The following is a 16,706-nucleotide window of genomic DNA, read 5'->3' as shown; positions in this document are numbered from 1 at the left end:
ATTTTCAAACTAATAACACACATTGTGATGCTTCATCACCTGACATTTGTTTCTGAAAAAATATGGAGGTACAAAATTAAATATATGACACAGCTTTAGCATAGTAAGGATAAATGTTCCATTTAAGTTAAGCAATCCCTTAGCGGTATTTACACAGTAGAAAAAACTTATTTGGATACATTTTTAGTGTCATATTATGTATTAAAACAGATGGTATTTGGCAGCATAATTCTGATAGATTTGTGTCTAAATGGTGAAAAAACATATGGTAGCATAAGTGTTTATCCATAATGACTTAGCAGCAATAGTTCCATCTTTGAGAAATGTGCATACTGGGATTTGTACTGCCAATGAAAGCAGACATAATTTAAACATACAACTAATAGTATATGCACTGGTGCATAGTTGTAAACTTAAGCCAATGACTGAAGCTTTAAGTTGTTACAGTCATTCTGGTGGGCACAGGAGCGCTTACACATACAGATGAACCGGCACACAATTGCACGCACGCACATGCACACACACACACACACACGCATGCACGCACGCACACACACGCATTACTTTTAAGAGTGCTGAGGGACTGGTGCTGTAAATGAAACCATGTTTTAACCACCATTTTGGGACTCTTGTCTCTACTATTGTGATAACTGCGGCAGCAAAACACACAGCATGCAGCAAGCAGTAAATGAAACATTTGATAGGTGTTCATGTCTTAACACTACACATCTTGGTTTGATTAACAACTAACTCCAATAAGTATAAATTAAGAATGGCTCTAAGCAATGTATATTTACTGCACTTATTGCACACATGGATCTTTGTAATCTACCATAGCTTTTTCCCAGAGAAGTATTGCATGATACTCCTTGTGTGTGAATGTGTATGCATGTGTGTGCATGAGAAACATCTGGTGTATGGTGGGTGGCGACAGCTTTATGTTCCTCTGCCCAGATGGTGTCACAGCATCGCCTAGAAACTCTTATCCTAACCACCCCATGCTAAACACACACACACACGGACATCAAGTAATAGAAAATCCCCCAAACAGAATTGCTTTCCATGCACAGACACACTTAAATAGTAACTATTAGGAACTATCACACAGTAACATGTGATACTGCACATACACAAGAAATAACACCTACAACCACAATTGTTCCTGACTAAACAGATGTAACAACCCAGATAAATAACATGTGGACAGACTGGAAATCCTGACACACACACAGCCACAAACGCCCACACGTACAGGTATTCATGCTCCCTTTGGGCTGATAAATAGTAAAGAATGTTGAAATGGCATTTAAACGCCCATCTCTAAGTTTTAATGACACACCAGTGTGCAGCATAGAGAGAGTTACCACGTTACAGCTATTAAGGTACACTGCAACAGCTGTCTTGGTTTGTGTGCGTGAGTGTGTGGAAGGGCATCTGTCTCTGAAGCCCGTTGATTGCAGAAGCTGTCACACTGAGAGTATATGCAGCATTGGTTTCTGCAGGTTAGCAATTTCTACGAGCGGTGTGGTGTTTCACAGATGGTTATATTCTGTATTAGTGATTCTTCACAGTGGCTCACAGGACGGAAGGGAGAGTCCTAATTTCCAGCAAAACCACCGGTCAGAGGGAGAGAAGTCAATATATTAGACAGCCAACATGGTGGAGCACGATGATGCCAGAGTCAAGATCATCATCCAAATCACTTCTCACAACATATGTGCACTTTTATCAAACCGGCTTCATAGAAGACTGAACTTGCCGGTTCACTGGTTTGTTAGTACTTCTTTAAACCAATAACAACTGCAAGAGTGTCTTGCTGCAGTCATTGTAACTTCAGGATATGTATATGACACGATAAACCTTTGAAATAGTTAACTGTAAATTTGGAGTAAGAAAAAGAGGGTTGGTGTATCCTGTACTGAAGGGGTGTGCCATGTAGGGTTTTGGAGACTGTGAGGCTGCATCTGGACCCCTCCCATGCTAAGGATGACATATCAGTTCAGGATGTGGCCTGAACTGCCTAATTTAGAGGTTAGGAACTTTGAAAAACACACCTAACTACATCAGGAGAATGCTGACATAGTTAGCCAATAGCAGGCTGTTCCAACACATTACTTCCCGTGAGTCAGACTAATTAAGCTGCTTATGTGCCAGTGGAGTCACATTAAGTCATTTCTATTCAACATGCACTTGATGCCTATTATATAATATTGAGCTAGATAATGCGGCTGAACTTGCATGTCCAAGACAAGGGCCTCCATCTACGTCAATGATAAATGTAGAAGAGATGGGAAAACGAATAATTTACCAGAAACATCCACTATCCTTGCACTATAATCTCATCAGTAGGACTTCTCTCTATTTCTAGCAAGTAGAATGACCTTGACCGTTGCTCACCAAAAACTAATCATGTCCATCCAAGATGACTGTTTTTGTCAAATAAGGGAAAAAAATACCTCAAGTTCCTGAGATATCTTACGAAAGGACAGACATGAAAATGAGTTTGACATTTTTGCCACCAAAATATCTTCAGATCATTCTTACAAATAGATGTCTGAACCAAACTTGAAGAAATTCCTTCAAGGTATTCCTGGAATATCATGCTCAAAAGAATGGACATACATGAGGTTATACTGACTTTGACCTCTGGGCACCAGAATGAGTTCAGTACAGTCCTGTGCCTAATACAACGTTTGTTCCAAATTTTGTGAGATTTAATCAGTCATTGCATTTTAAATGTAATGGGAACTGACTGAACAACAGACACACAGTTACAGTGTAGATTTGTTTGCTATATAGGGTTTATTTTAATGAAGTGGCTATTGACACAGTACTGTGGCATGAAATATCGGTTTGTCTATTACCATAGAGCCAATCAGCACCCTCGTTATATCATGTGTTGATTTGTAACTTGTCACATCCTGAAACATCATATCCCAAAAAGTACCTAGGCAATCAGATAGCAAATAGGTCAGGCCTAATGACAGCGGACATTCAGTTCAGTAGGTAACGCTTTGGAATGCAATGTGGAAGACTCAGGTTTGACTCCCGGTCAAAACAGCATTTTTTTCCTGCAGATTTTCAAAAGGGGGGGCAAGGCGCCAGTAGGTAAATCTGACACTGATATAAATCAGCCACTGGGATAACGTTCAGAGTGCAGAATTTGGAGCACAGCACTCAATACACTGAAATGACACAGAACTAAGAAGTAACACGGCACACTGCCGCATCTCACATGTAGCTCCACCCACCTTCTCCAGCCTCGCACAGAGCAAAGAACATTATAAAACAACAATATATAGAGCCTTTTGGACAATAATTCCTATTCTATACTATATACTATCGTTATTTGTTGTTTCTTCCATCAATTGCCACAGTAATGTGTAGCAAAATGCACAAAAGAATGCACTGAAGTGTATGCCACATATCACCACAGTACTGTGGTAACAAGAGGTCAGTGAGTTCATGTAACAGTATCCCGATTGGCTCTAGTACCAAATGCTAACATTTGATTGGCTCTGTGGCAATAGACAAAATTATATTTCGTGCCACAGTACTGTGGCAGTAGCCATTGCTTATTTTAATGCAACTCCAACCCCATAAACTGAAATGAATGAATGCAATGATATAGTAACTTCTCTAAATTGTGACAAAGGTGGGCTTAACAGTTTAACAGCTGACTCAGACACCAAATGTTGTTATTAGCTTTCATGGAGCAAATTGTCAACACAGTGACTTTAGATTTATTACAGAAGTGTTTTAGAAACGTCACATTTACATTCTACACCTCAAGAGTCCAGTGAAGAAAAATATATTCAGTTGCCAGACACTCTGTGACAAACACAAGATCACACTTTACCTGTATAGGTGAAGGTGATGGCATCTCCGCTGTACACGACCTCTTCATGAGATGGACACAGGCTTCCCTCAAACTGCAGGTCCATGGAATGTGAGTTTCTGTATATGTCTGCTACTTTGTATGTGTTAGAACTTTATTTGTAAGTATATATTTGCCTGCTGGGAAAGTTTCGTGTGTGGTGTTAATGGAAGGTGAATATGTCGTGGAGGGTGTGTATGAGAGTGTGAGTGCAGACAGAACCCATGTGCAGGCCGTCACAGATGGATCGAGATCACAGGAGCCACAGTAAGATGTAGAGGCTGCAGCTACAGGACACACAGAGCCCTGCAAACACTGAGGCTGGAAGAAGAAGAAAAACGAGGTGAAAATGGAAAAGAAAAGAAAAGACGAGCAGGTAAAGTGGTGTCGTAGCAAAGCAACATAGCGCAAAGTCAGAGACAGTTCTACAAACGGAGAGAAAAGTAAAATATGAAGTTCACAAGCAGAGAATAACTACTCTTTCTATAAGTGTTTACTGTGTTACTTATAAGTCATTAATTCATTTACGGCTCTAGTTCATTAACACACATATTCTTGTACACAATATAGTGATTATGTAGCATGTTTGTGTGTTATGTGTGTGGATGCATGGCCTTAATGACATCATTAGAGCTAATGAGAGTTCCTACCCTTGTGTCCCGGTATGTGTGCGTTTGCTTGTGTGTTATGTGTGCAACTGTGTGAAATGTCTCATGCTGACACAGGAACACACAAACACCAATAGGCCCCAGTTGATAAATGGAAGATGGCCCAGTCCCCATCTCCTGATGTGACAATGGTGTGTGAGTTTGAGAGACAGAAGAAACTGAGAAAAAAATGTTGGATGCTGGATGTTGCCATTTCTAGTGCCAGTGACCACTAGATAAGTGAGTCAAGAGCCAGATACTGTTATATCTTTAAACACTGGGTGTATTGTTAGCTAAATGTATATGTCAAGCCATACCTCTAGTTCAAAAAAAAAAAAAAATCATCTTGAAAAGCACATTTAAGTCCTTATTTATTATGTCTGGAAATGTAGAGATTTCTGTCACTTCTTTCTGGTGTTTAAAGAGCAAAAAAATACATAAATAAATATATTTAATGTTTTAATGTTATTTAGTAAACACATACAGTATATGACAGGACATATTAAGGGATAAGATGGTGGGATGTGAAACTGAAGGTAGATATTAAAAAGATATTAAAAAGAGATTTGATGTAAATGCTTGAAAAACACAAACACATTTTGGTATAAACAATTAAACTGAAATCTGATAGAACCAGTACAGTAAAGTTAAAGCAAAAAATGGTCACATGGGCACATGCAGACAGCTGAGGGGGTCCATCTATAGTCAGATGAGGGTGAGGAGGTCCATCCAGACAGGTGAGGGTAAGGGAGGAGGTCACAGGTCCGGGCTCCACAGATATCCTATAATACTTCTTCATTCTAACCATAATGCTGTCAGATGAATGGAAACAGCGGGAGAGGAGGCGTTCCTCTGGGTTAAATAGTGAACGCACCTGTTTAGCGCACCCTTGAACGCAATAGTGAGCCAACGATGGCTTAGTGAATGCAACAAGCGCAGAAAACGGATTTTGCATTCGTTATGCCTTTGCGTTCGCCGACCCATCGTCGCTCACTGTTTGCATTCAAGGGTGCGCAAACGGCTGCGTTCACTAGTTAACCCAGATACGTGCCCAGATCCACAGAGAAACACATATCAGAAATGTTTTAAGCACACCTGTATTAACAGACCAGGTGTTGGTCGTCACACACACATTCGTTGAGGGTCTAGCCAATTCCATTGCAGCATTCCTCGCCCTGACGTATGACCTTTGACCCACAGCACTGCAGTGTCACTGTAGGCATTCCCCAGGGTGCATTGTGGATAACCATCGTTGCCCACACAGCAAAGGGAAGTTGAAGAGTTTATATACTCCTGACCACAGCAGATAAACCCTAAAAGCACAAAAAAACATCAAATGGAATAGAATATTTATATTATTTTCTGTTTCTATAATCATGAATGAACACAATATTTATTAGTATGTAGAGTCACTCAAAGATAAGAGGAAGACAAAGCCATTCATACCCACAAACTAATTTAATCACTAGATGCTACTAAATATTAGACACAGAACCTTTAAAATAAAAACATTTTCTTACAGCTACCATAAACATCACAAATACAGGCTTATATTTTACAGTGTAACACTAGCATTTTGAACACGTTACAATCTTAGTGACAGCACCTCATCTGGTCCTACTGGAGCGGTGAAGGACAAACTTCATCATCTATATTGTTCATACATTTTTTGCTAGATTAGCACAGACACACGCAAGCATATTTTTTCTTTCTTTCATACAGAGATATCTTTTAAACATCTCCTCTTTTTTATTTTCTCCTTTTCACTGTCCACAACATTGTCCACTTTCTTCAAATCTTCTTATTTTTCCTTTCTTCTGTCCATATTACAACAATAGCCACTCAATGCTGGGTTGTGTTTTCGCTCCTTGTCATTTTCCAAACCATTTTCTCCATCTGCATTTCTTTTCAATCAGTATTTCCTAGTCTGCACATCAACAGTATTAAGGCTATTCTGAATGTCAGTGTGAATCTTCTCTTATCTTTCATTTACGTCCTCATCTCCTCTTTAGTTGCTCCTTTTTCCACTTTGCATGCCTGTTTTGTCTCCATTTATTCATCTCTCTGTAAGGCAGTAATATTCAGGTTCTGCTGTTGGAGAGGTACATGAGGAGAAGACTGTTTTTCTGAGAGCTGCCAAATCTGACAGTGATAGGTGATATCTGCCTGCCACCACTTCACCTTCAGCAGCAAGGTGACATTTAAAATACATGCCATCATCCCATTTCCCTGTAAATGTTTCGCAGGTACATATCAAAATTGAGGAATACTTCTTTTTTCACATTCTCCAATGCTTCATATTTTAAATTCTAATAACCTAAGCCGCTTTGAATGATTGACAAATTAAATGTAAACTTTATTGCCTGTGGGTTTGAAGGGTGAAAAATGATGCTTAGTGGAATAAATGTGGCTTACAGACATTCACAGACAACTTTGTTGGCTAAAATGACAAATTTTGTATCTTTGCCTTCTCTTAACTTATTTTTGTTAAAAAAAAAATCTAAAAATTATTAATCATTGAAGTAGATTAAAATTAGAGTTGTGTTATTGACAGTCTGCAAAAAAAAAAAAAAAAAAATCCAACCTCAGCAAACAGATCCTTCCATTGGATATTACTGCAGTTATTAATATGTTTAATCTGCAACAAGTTACTTAACCATGAGCTTCCCTTTTCTTAAACAACTGTCTCAGAAGACATATCCCATGGTCAAATTATTGGCCTCGATCAAGCAAAGAACACTACTAAGGAGACTACTGAAAACACTAACACTGAGTTAAAAACCTTAGAACCAGTGGTTCTCACTGAAGGTAAGAGCATTTCCCCATGCACAATGCAAAGAGAACTCAAGAATTTGGGGCTGTGTAGTCTTAAAAAAACCCACCTATCATTGAGGTTACTCAGAGAAAAAGGCTTCAATATGCTACAGATCACGAAGATTGGACTGTGTTTCAATGGGAAAAGGTCATGTGGTCTGATGAGTCCAGATTGACCCTGTTCCAGAGTGATGGGTGCATTAGGGTGAGAAGAGAGGAGGATGAAGTGATTGCCCATCATGCCTAGTGCCTACAGTACAAGCCTGTGGGGGCAGTGTTATGATCTAGGGTTGCTTCAGTTGGCCAGGTCTAGGTTCAGCCACTGTTCACCACAGAATTCAGACTTGAACCCCAAGGAGAGTCTTTGGGATGTACAAAAGACTTTACGCAGTGATCCAACTCTCCATCATCAGTATGAGAATTTGGTAAAAATAATGCAACTATGGATGGAAGCATATTTTGTGACATTGCATGAGATTATCAAAATGATGCCATGGTGAATGCATGTCATAATCTAAAGGTAACCACACAAAATACAAACTGTTACAATGTTGGACTTTCCTTTAAAGAACTGACTACTTAAGATTAAATATTGTGTTTTACAAACAATAAAAAAATTTGTAATGCGCTAGGCGTAGAGCATAATTACCGTGTGCTTGTATGTAATGCAAAGCAACAAGGTACTGTTGTTCATCATATTTATTACTATTCTGACATCATTATCACAAAACTTTGAAAAAAAATGTGACCCGGAGCATTGGACACAGACCCAAACATATTATTGCAAAAATGTGCAGCCTGGTCTCGAAAGATGCCCAGCCTAAAGATTACACATGTGACGCGTGGCAATGATATCACATGCAGTTTTCACACAACACCGCGATGCACCAAACCACATACACATACGGGGAACAGAATGCTGACGGCTGATTGGCTGAAATCCTCTAACTCTAACTTTGAGTGGGGAGGTTTTGTGTTGAAAATTTAGAAACAACTCTTCATAACTCTCACATTTCTGGGATTTCAGCAACGATTTATACATCGAAATGATGGAAAAACTCTTTCTTTCAAAGACTATTCACGTTAATCTTAAAATGTTTTGTCTTCCATCTACAGGCCTCTAAGTGCGCAGTGACCACTTTTCTCTCATCACTCTAATGTTAAATTTCTCTCCTTAACATGTTTGACTAACTCCACATTCCCACAATCACTGCTTATTGAATTCTGACTTTTTTCTCCACATTTTTTTTTTTTACATTGATATGTTCAGAAGTCTCACCACAAGTCTCATGAAAGAAATTTGGAGATACAAAATGTACGGTTATGGAATGACAGCAGTCTGTTTGAGAGGTGGTTTCTTAGTGAATTTATGCGTCCTCCATAAGGAGGGATGTTTATAAACAGGTTTTCATTGACTGTGTGTTTTGTCTTTTCCAGAAAATTCCACAATGACACATGGTAGAGGGGTGGACAAAAGATAGACTTACTCTCAATTGTTATTATATATACATATACATATATATATATATATATATATATATATATACAGTACAGGCCAAAAGTTTGGACACACCTTCTCATTCTTCGCATTTTCTTTATTTTCATGACTATTTACATTGTAGATCCTCACTGAAGGCATCAAAACTATGAATGAACACATGTGGAATTATGTACTTACCAAAAAAGTGTGAAATAACTGAAAACATCTATTATATTCTAGTCTCTTCAAAGTAGCCACCCTTAGCTCTGATGACTGCTTTGCACACTCTTGGCATTCTCTTGATGAGCTTCCAGAGGTAGTCACCTGAAATGGTTTCCACTTCACAGGTGTGCCTCATCAGGGTTACTTCGTGGAATTTCTTGCCTTATTGATGGGGTTGGGACCATCAGTTGTGTTGTGCAGAAGTCAGGTTGATGCACAGCTGACAGCCCTACTGGACAACTGCTAGAATGCATATTATGGCGAGAACCAATCAGCTAAGTAAAGAGAAACGAGTGGCCATCATTACTTTAAGAAATGAAGGTCAGTCAGTCCGGAAAATTGCAAAAACTTTGAATGTGTCCCAAGTGCAGTCGCAAAACCATCAAGCCTCCAACGAAACTGGCTCACATGAGGACCGCCCCAGGAAAGGAAGACCAAGAGTCACCTCTGATGCTGAAGATAAGTTCATGCAAGTCACCAGCCTCAGAAATCGCAAATTAACAGCAGCTCAGATTAAAGACCAGATGAATGCCACACAGAGCTCTAGCAGCAGACACATCTCTACAGCAACTGTTAAGAGGAGACTGCGCCAATCAGGCCTTCATGGTCAAACAGCTGCTAGGAAACCACTGCTCAGGAGAGGCAACAAACACAAGAGATTTATTTGGGCCAAGAAACACAAGGAATGGACATTAGACCAGTGGAAATCTGTGCTTTGGTCTGATGAGTCCAAATTTCAGATCTTTGGATCCAACCGCCATGTCTTTGTGTGACACAGAAAAGGTGAACGGGTGGATGCTACATGCCTGGTTCCCACTGTGAAGCATGGAGGAGGAGGTGTGATGGTGTGGGGGTGCTTTGCTGGTGACACTGTTGGGGATTTATTCAAGATTAAAGGCAACCTGAAGCAGCATGGCTACCACAGCATCCTGCAGCGACATGCCATTCCATCCGGTCTGCGTTTAGTTGGACCATCATTTATTTTTCAACAGGACAATGACCCCAAACACACCTCCAGGCTGTGTAAGAGATATTTGACCAAGAAGGAGAGTGATGGAGTGCTGCACCAGATGACCTGGCCTCCACAGTCACCAGACCTGAACCCAATCGAGATGGTTTGGGGTGAGCTGGACCGCAGAGTGAAGGCAAAAGGACCAACAAGTGCTAAGCATCTCTGGGAACTTCTTCAAGACTGTTAGGAAACCATTTCAGGTGACTACCTCTGGAAGCTCATCAAGATAATGCCAGGAGTGTGCAAAGCAGTCATCAGAGCTAAGGGTGGCTACTTTGAAGAGACTAGAATATAATAGATGTTTTCAGTTATTTCACACTTTTTTGGTAAGTACATAATTCCACATGTGTTCATTCATAGTTTTGATGCCTTCAGTGAGGATCTACAATGTAAATAGTCATGAAAATAAAGAAAATGCGAAGAATGAGAAGGTGCGTCCAAACTTTTGGCCTGTACTGTACATATACACATATATATATATATATATATATATATATATATATATATATATATATATATATATATATACACACACACACACACACATATATATATATATATATATATATATATATATTTTTTTTTTTTTTTTTTTTTTTTTTTCAGTGAATTCCCATCTTTTCATTGTCATTGGTTCCAGACACAGATTCCACAGCTGTTGTTCTTGGTTGGATCTTGTCCACAGGTCGTTAGTGGTTATCAGGTTCACCTGCCATGTTTCTCCTTACTTGGCTGTAATTGGTCAGTTAAAGTCTCTAAAAGGAGATTGTCCCTCCCACCTCAGTTTGCCCCACCCCCCATCCTGACCACTGACTTCCATTTTAAACCCCGTTTAAGGCCCATCTTTTTGTTTTTATCTATCTCTGTGATAGACTCAGTGGGGGATTGTAAATTGTATCTTCAGTCTCCTTTTAGAACCACTAAAAGGGCCTTTATTGGTTAGACCCCTTTTTATACTTTTTGTGCAGTTTATTTTGTTACTTGCCCAATTTGCAACCTCCATCCATGAGTTGTGGGTTTTTTTGTGAGTGTTTGTGAGAAATGTAACACATTACATTAACATTTTTTAAAACTGTTCATGCAAATTATAAATTCTGCTGTTAATCTTATGTGATTTGTAAATTTAGGTTTTGAAAAACACTGTCAATAATTTAGCTAATCCTTATTTTTTCTCTTTCCTGTTGTGGTGTTACAGTTACAGCAAACATTTTTTGTAATAAATAACTTACAAATGCAAAGTAGAACAACATCATTTTCCTCCATATATATGCAGTACTTTATAATGATTTATAATTAATTATATAATTATTTATAAACAGTCCTTTGATACTATTTCTTGCTTTTACATTGCACCTCGACACATGTCCACAAATCCAGCAAGAGGCAAACACACAGATTACATTTCCTTCAGGAAAAGTGCGCATGTCTAGTAATTCACTTCCTTCTCAATTCCAGACAAACACATGATTCCTAACAGTTTGACAGAAGAAGACCATCACTAGACTAATATAAGCAGCCTCAAGAATGTGGTTTTACTTAATACAAATATGAATTTCTGACAAAAGAGACCAGATAATACTGGTGTTGTCATAACCACAAAAATAATGAAAGGTAATAACAGCTTGTAAACACGGTGCCACCAACTGCAATTAAAATTACAAAGTTCAACCAATCTGGTTACTTTGACGTCAACATAGCTTCACTAAGGGTGGGGGCTGTCACGTTTTGGCCTTTCAGTGGATTAGGGCTATATTATTGTCCTGCTATAATACTGAGGTCAGCAAAGTAACCCCCAGCTGTGAGGATGCATTGGAAATACAAATGGAAATGACATGGTACTAGCACGGCTTGAATAACATATTATATTTGGATGGATTTAAGGACAAATCATATTACAATGAGAGTCAAACAGTAAAAGCTTCTCATTTCGAATCAGTGACTGAAACATTATAAGAACCCAGAGTCTTTTGTGATTATTTAGATTAGAGTTTAAATAATCTAACTTTCATGAGGTCTTTATCAATTTTATCCTAACAGTTGATGACATGCTGATCTGTAGCACTATCTACCTCCAGCTGTGGTGCCCATTTTATCTGACAGCAGACATTAAATACTAACTCATTGCTTTGTATCATGGCCTCAGCCTTTAATGGGGCTGCAGCTAGTTGTGGGGTGATAAATAACTAATTGTTTAACACCCTAATCAGCATTTACTCTTTGCACATGTGAAACACTGTTTATAGAAGCCATCATTTCACTTAAAGGCTAAAAGTGTAGAACGGCACATATTTTCTCCTGAGCTGTTGCTGTGCATTATATCCTCACTGCATCCATCACACGCACCATATGACAGGAAAATGCATGTGTATGTGCGTATGATTGTGTGACATAAAGGCAGTCTGACGGCTAGTAACTTACTTAGCAGCGGCAGCTGTTGCAGAGTGGGGGCTTGGTGGCCAATTCCCCCAGCGCCTTACTTCAGCTTCAATGACGCACAAATAAACAGCTCAACACTTTTCCAAAATAGCTTCTCTCCACCCATCCGTCGTCCTCTCGGCATCCTCACCTCTACTCCTCCCCTCCATCCTGACACTAGTCCCTCCATGATGAATTTCAGTCTAGTCCAACTCCATCAGTATCATCTAACACTGTTCTATTCATCTGTTCGCCATTCATCTGTTCTGTAACCTATATATTTTATGTTTCTTTGCTATTTCAGAATAAATGTGACCTTTATCACTTTAGGATTGTTTATTCTTCCACTCTTCATGTAACTTATTTTAATGTACAAAATACTATTATTATTTAATGCTTGCCTTTCTTTCTTTCTTTCTTTCTTTCTTTCTTTCTTTCTTTCTTTCTTTCAATAGCTCAAATGACTGAACTCCTATATTTGTCTCCTCTTTGCTCATCTGTTCATACACCCTCTATTTTCGCTTCTCTTTTTTGACGATACATCTACTTCTCGTTTATATTTTTTAATACATATGACCCCTCTCTCCTTATTATCACTGTGTTTTCCTGTTGATTCCACCACTCTGCTATTAGTCCCTGTATCAGTCTCTCTGCATCCACCCAACCCAAGTCATAGTTCTGCATCATTTGTTTACTGCTCTGCATCATACTTTCCTGTTTGTATTATCATAGGTTCAGCAGAAATCCAATCCTTGTCTTTGTAAGCTTTATCTGTGTATGCGAGTGTGTGACATGCTTGTTCATTTGTGCTAACTATTAGAAAACACACACCTTCCATATTCTCATCCTCTTTGTAAGCTGTGCATGTGTGTATCTGTGTAAGTGTTGACAGCATTTTATCGCACACCTCTTGTTTTCTCTCTTGCATCACAGAATGCTTCAGCCCTAATCTTCAGATTTATGTTGGATTTGCATACATTCGTTAATAGTGTCGGGAGCTCCGCGTCAACACAAGGTACTTAGACAACGTGAATTATTATTAGGGTTTCAGTCATTCCACTTAATGATAAGTCAATATTTAGCCCTGCCAATGAACTACTGATAAAAATGTGTATTGTGGATTAGGGTTATCCGAGCTCTCCAGGAGACCAAAACCCTTCCACTACTTTAAACAAACCAATCACTTTTTAAATACCTGAATATATTACAAAGGGTTTGGCACATCATGTTTAGCAAGCACACAAACACACAATTTATGTGCATACATATGAGTATACACATAAATACACACTCGCTGTGAAGCAGACATGGGCAAAAAAGGCCTATCATGTTTTGGCCAGATATATAGAGCGTGTCATTATTATCGTAAAATAATGTTGCCCAAAAAAGTCAAAACGTATTTTTGGAAAGATCTCTGATTTGAATTTATTCCACTGACAGAAGCAATGACTGAAAAAAAGCCAAATAGAGGAAAAATTAATAATAAAATACGTATAAAATTTGGTACTAATTACTTTTCCAATTAAGCTATAGTCATTGGTCTCACTGTTAAAACAGGTTTATTTGGGAAAAAAAAAACAAAACAAAACTATATATTGAACAAATTAACTAGCACTTATAAAGTCCACACACTTAATATCACAGTAGTTACACATTATGTACTATACATCTGTGTATGCATCTAGTTAGTATTTTAAGACTATATTTTGCATTGTATTTCTGTGTCCCTGCATCCTGTTACTTAAAAACAGGTATTAACAGATATTGTAAGTGTCCTTATACACAGAAAAAACACTGACTGGAGGCGTGTGTGTGTATGTGTGTGTGTGTGTGTGTGTGTGTGTGTGTGTGTGCGAGTGCACTTTTTGCTCCAAAGGGGCCAGACTATATGCCATGTCGAGAGATGAAATCACTGTGGATTGACTTTCTCACACAGTGCACGGTGTTTCCCTGTGGACACACATGTGGATGTTAAAGCAGCAAGCATGCATAATCAAAGACACACAAATACACACCTACTCTTTTCCCAACTGACTGGTTGTCCTCTTGTCTTTCTGACGTCTTTTATTTATTTATCAGTTTTTTTTTTTATCTCAACAGCATTACCAGCTGGGCATGTGTGTGACATTGTCAGTATTTGTGTGTGACTGTGTGTGTGTGCGTGCGTGTGTGTGTGTGTGCAGGCATCTTTGCATTCATGTGACCTGATTGTGTGTTTTAGTAAATGCTTTGGTGGCAGTTATATTTTCACCACTCTACAGGGATTCACCAAAGAATGAGACACAGCAAGCAGCTGTTCTTTGTATCTAAAGTGTTTGAGACTGACAGGAAGAAATAAGAGGGGCAAGCTAAGAGGAAGCAAGTGATGGAGAAATTAACAATTAACTAACTCATTTAACTTGCAAACTTTTTTTACCCATCTACATGAGTATTATGGCCACTATGTGTGGTATGTATGTATGTAGTATGCGTAGCTCAGAAATCAACGCTGCCTCTCTGTGAGATGCAATGTGAGACAAATGAGAAGTTGTATTACTCATATTCATATAATGCTTCACTCTACTATCATTATTGTTATTCCATGCACCAAGATAAGTTTGGGGAATGACATTGCCATTCACATCTGTCTTTTATGAACAAAATCAGTGCTTTTGGTTGATTGTTCTGCTGCTGAATGTTCTATGTTTTTTGTTGGTTAATGTTATGTTTTTCCATTTTTAGGGAAAGGGGATAGTTAGTGTGTCAATCCCCATGTGAACATACAGACAATGAAAACACATCAGCCTCAAGATGTGGAAAAAAAAAAAAAATTCTTTTTGTCAACATCTTGACACAGGACCTTCCTGGATTCTGTGTGTTATTCCAAAAGTCTATGGCCTGGTGGCACTGGACTAATCTAGTAATTAAGAGTTGATTAGAAACAAACCAGCACGCTAAAGCTTTCTGGGATGCACCATCCTCATTCCTGCCAGGTGTATGGTGACATACCTCACGCTACATTTGGGTTTGGCTTTCTATAGAGAACATTTGTAGAAGGATAATCAACCCTAAACTCACAACTCAATAACACATGATATAATGATTATATAAACGCAAATACAACTGAATGTAAAATATATCACAAAATGTATGTCAATTCTTTAAAAAACAGAAGAATGTATTTTCATTAACCGTTTGTATACTTTACAATCCTTCTGTTGCACACAAAGTTCACATGAAACATGATCAGCTGCAACTGGTGTGTATGCTTATGAGTGGGTAAAAAAGTACCCATTCCAAACTTCATTCATGGACCAGTACAGGTCACACTTACGACACATCTGTGCAATACACAGTATGTCTGTGTGTGCATATGAAAACACACACAGCAGACTGTCCTCAACTCTGCTCCTGACAGCCTCTGGTTTGATTCTTGCCAGTCATTAAAGTAAACCTAATAGAAAAGCCATCATCATAAATACATTAACAGAGAAAGAAATGTCTTTCTGTGTTCACAAAGTACTCTATCTTCTAAAGGAGCCAGACGCTGCTGTTTGGAATGAACTGCTGTTGGCCATTTGCTACCCATCATTGATGAGGGGCTTTTGGCAATGATATATATGCATGCACGCGTGCACGCACACACACACACACACACACACACACACACACACACATACACAAACACACACACTCATACATAAACAAACAGACAATTTTCTGAAAATCATGAGAATATTTTGGCAGAAACAATAAAAGGATGTGCGAAGGATGTGCGTATAATGGGACAGGAAAAATGCAAAGACACATATGCACAAACCACAGGCAAAAACGTGAAGTATGCATGCACCAAGCTGAAGTAATAAACCATGCACACTTGCACACACAAATGCATCCACTCTCACAACTACGCCAGGCTCAGAGTGAGCTAGCTTAACTACTGGGATAATTTCCCTCCAGCAAATGGTCACTGTGCCCTTGAAAAACATATTTGATTATTACTTTTTCTCCCCCTCCTCTTTTTTTCTTTAGCATCATCACAGCCATTTTCATCACGCGCTCTGATGATGGCACGGCAAGGCGCGTTAAGATAACACCCCGGCACCGCCAGGCTTTTAACACTTAAACGGTGAAAAGGGATATTCAGATTTGTCCTTGAACGTTTGGATGGGGCCTGCTGAGCTGGGGCAGAGCAAGGGAGTAAAGGAAGGAGTTAAAAAAAGACACACAATTTTAAGATTCACTTACTTTAAGAAAAAA

The 16,706-nt window shown here is 38.8% G+C and overlaps 1 protein-coding gene across 1 annotated transcript in view; it reads right to left on the bottom strand.

Moving 5' to 3' along the window:
- Positions 1–16,706, bottom strand: part of ush2a (Usher syndrome 2A (autosomal recessive, mild)) — a 229,409-nt gene that overhangs the window by 60,884 nt on the left and 151,819 nt on the right. The window contains 5 exon segments of the mRNA XM_030161277.1: positions 3,860–3,994; positions 3,997–4,198; positions 5,620–5,672; positions 5,675–5,757; positions 5,759–5,837. Of these exon segments, the coding sequence (XP_030017137.1) occupies positions 3,860–3,994; positions 3,997–4,198; positions 5,620–5,672; positions 5,675–5,757; positions 5,759–5,837 (552 nt within the window).

Source organism: Sphaeramia orbicularis, chromosome 3 (genome assembly GCF_902148855.1).
Source record: "Sphaeramia orbicularis chromosome 3, fSphaOr1.1, whole genome shotgun sequence".
NCBI classification, from domain to species: Eukaryota; Metazoa; Chordata; class Actinopteri; order Kurtiformes; family Apogonidae; genus Sphaeramia; species Sphaeramia orbicularis.
Note: the sequence above shows the minus strand (reverse complement) of the source record. Positions and strands in the feature narration are given on the sequence as shown.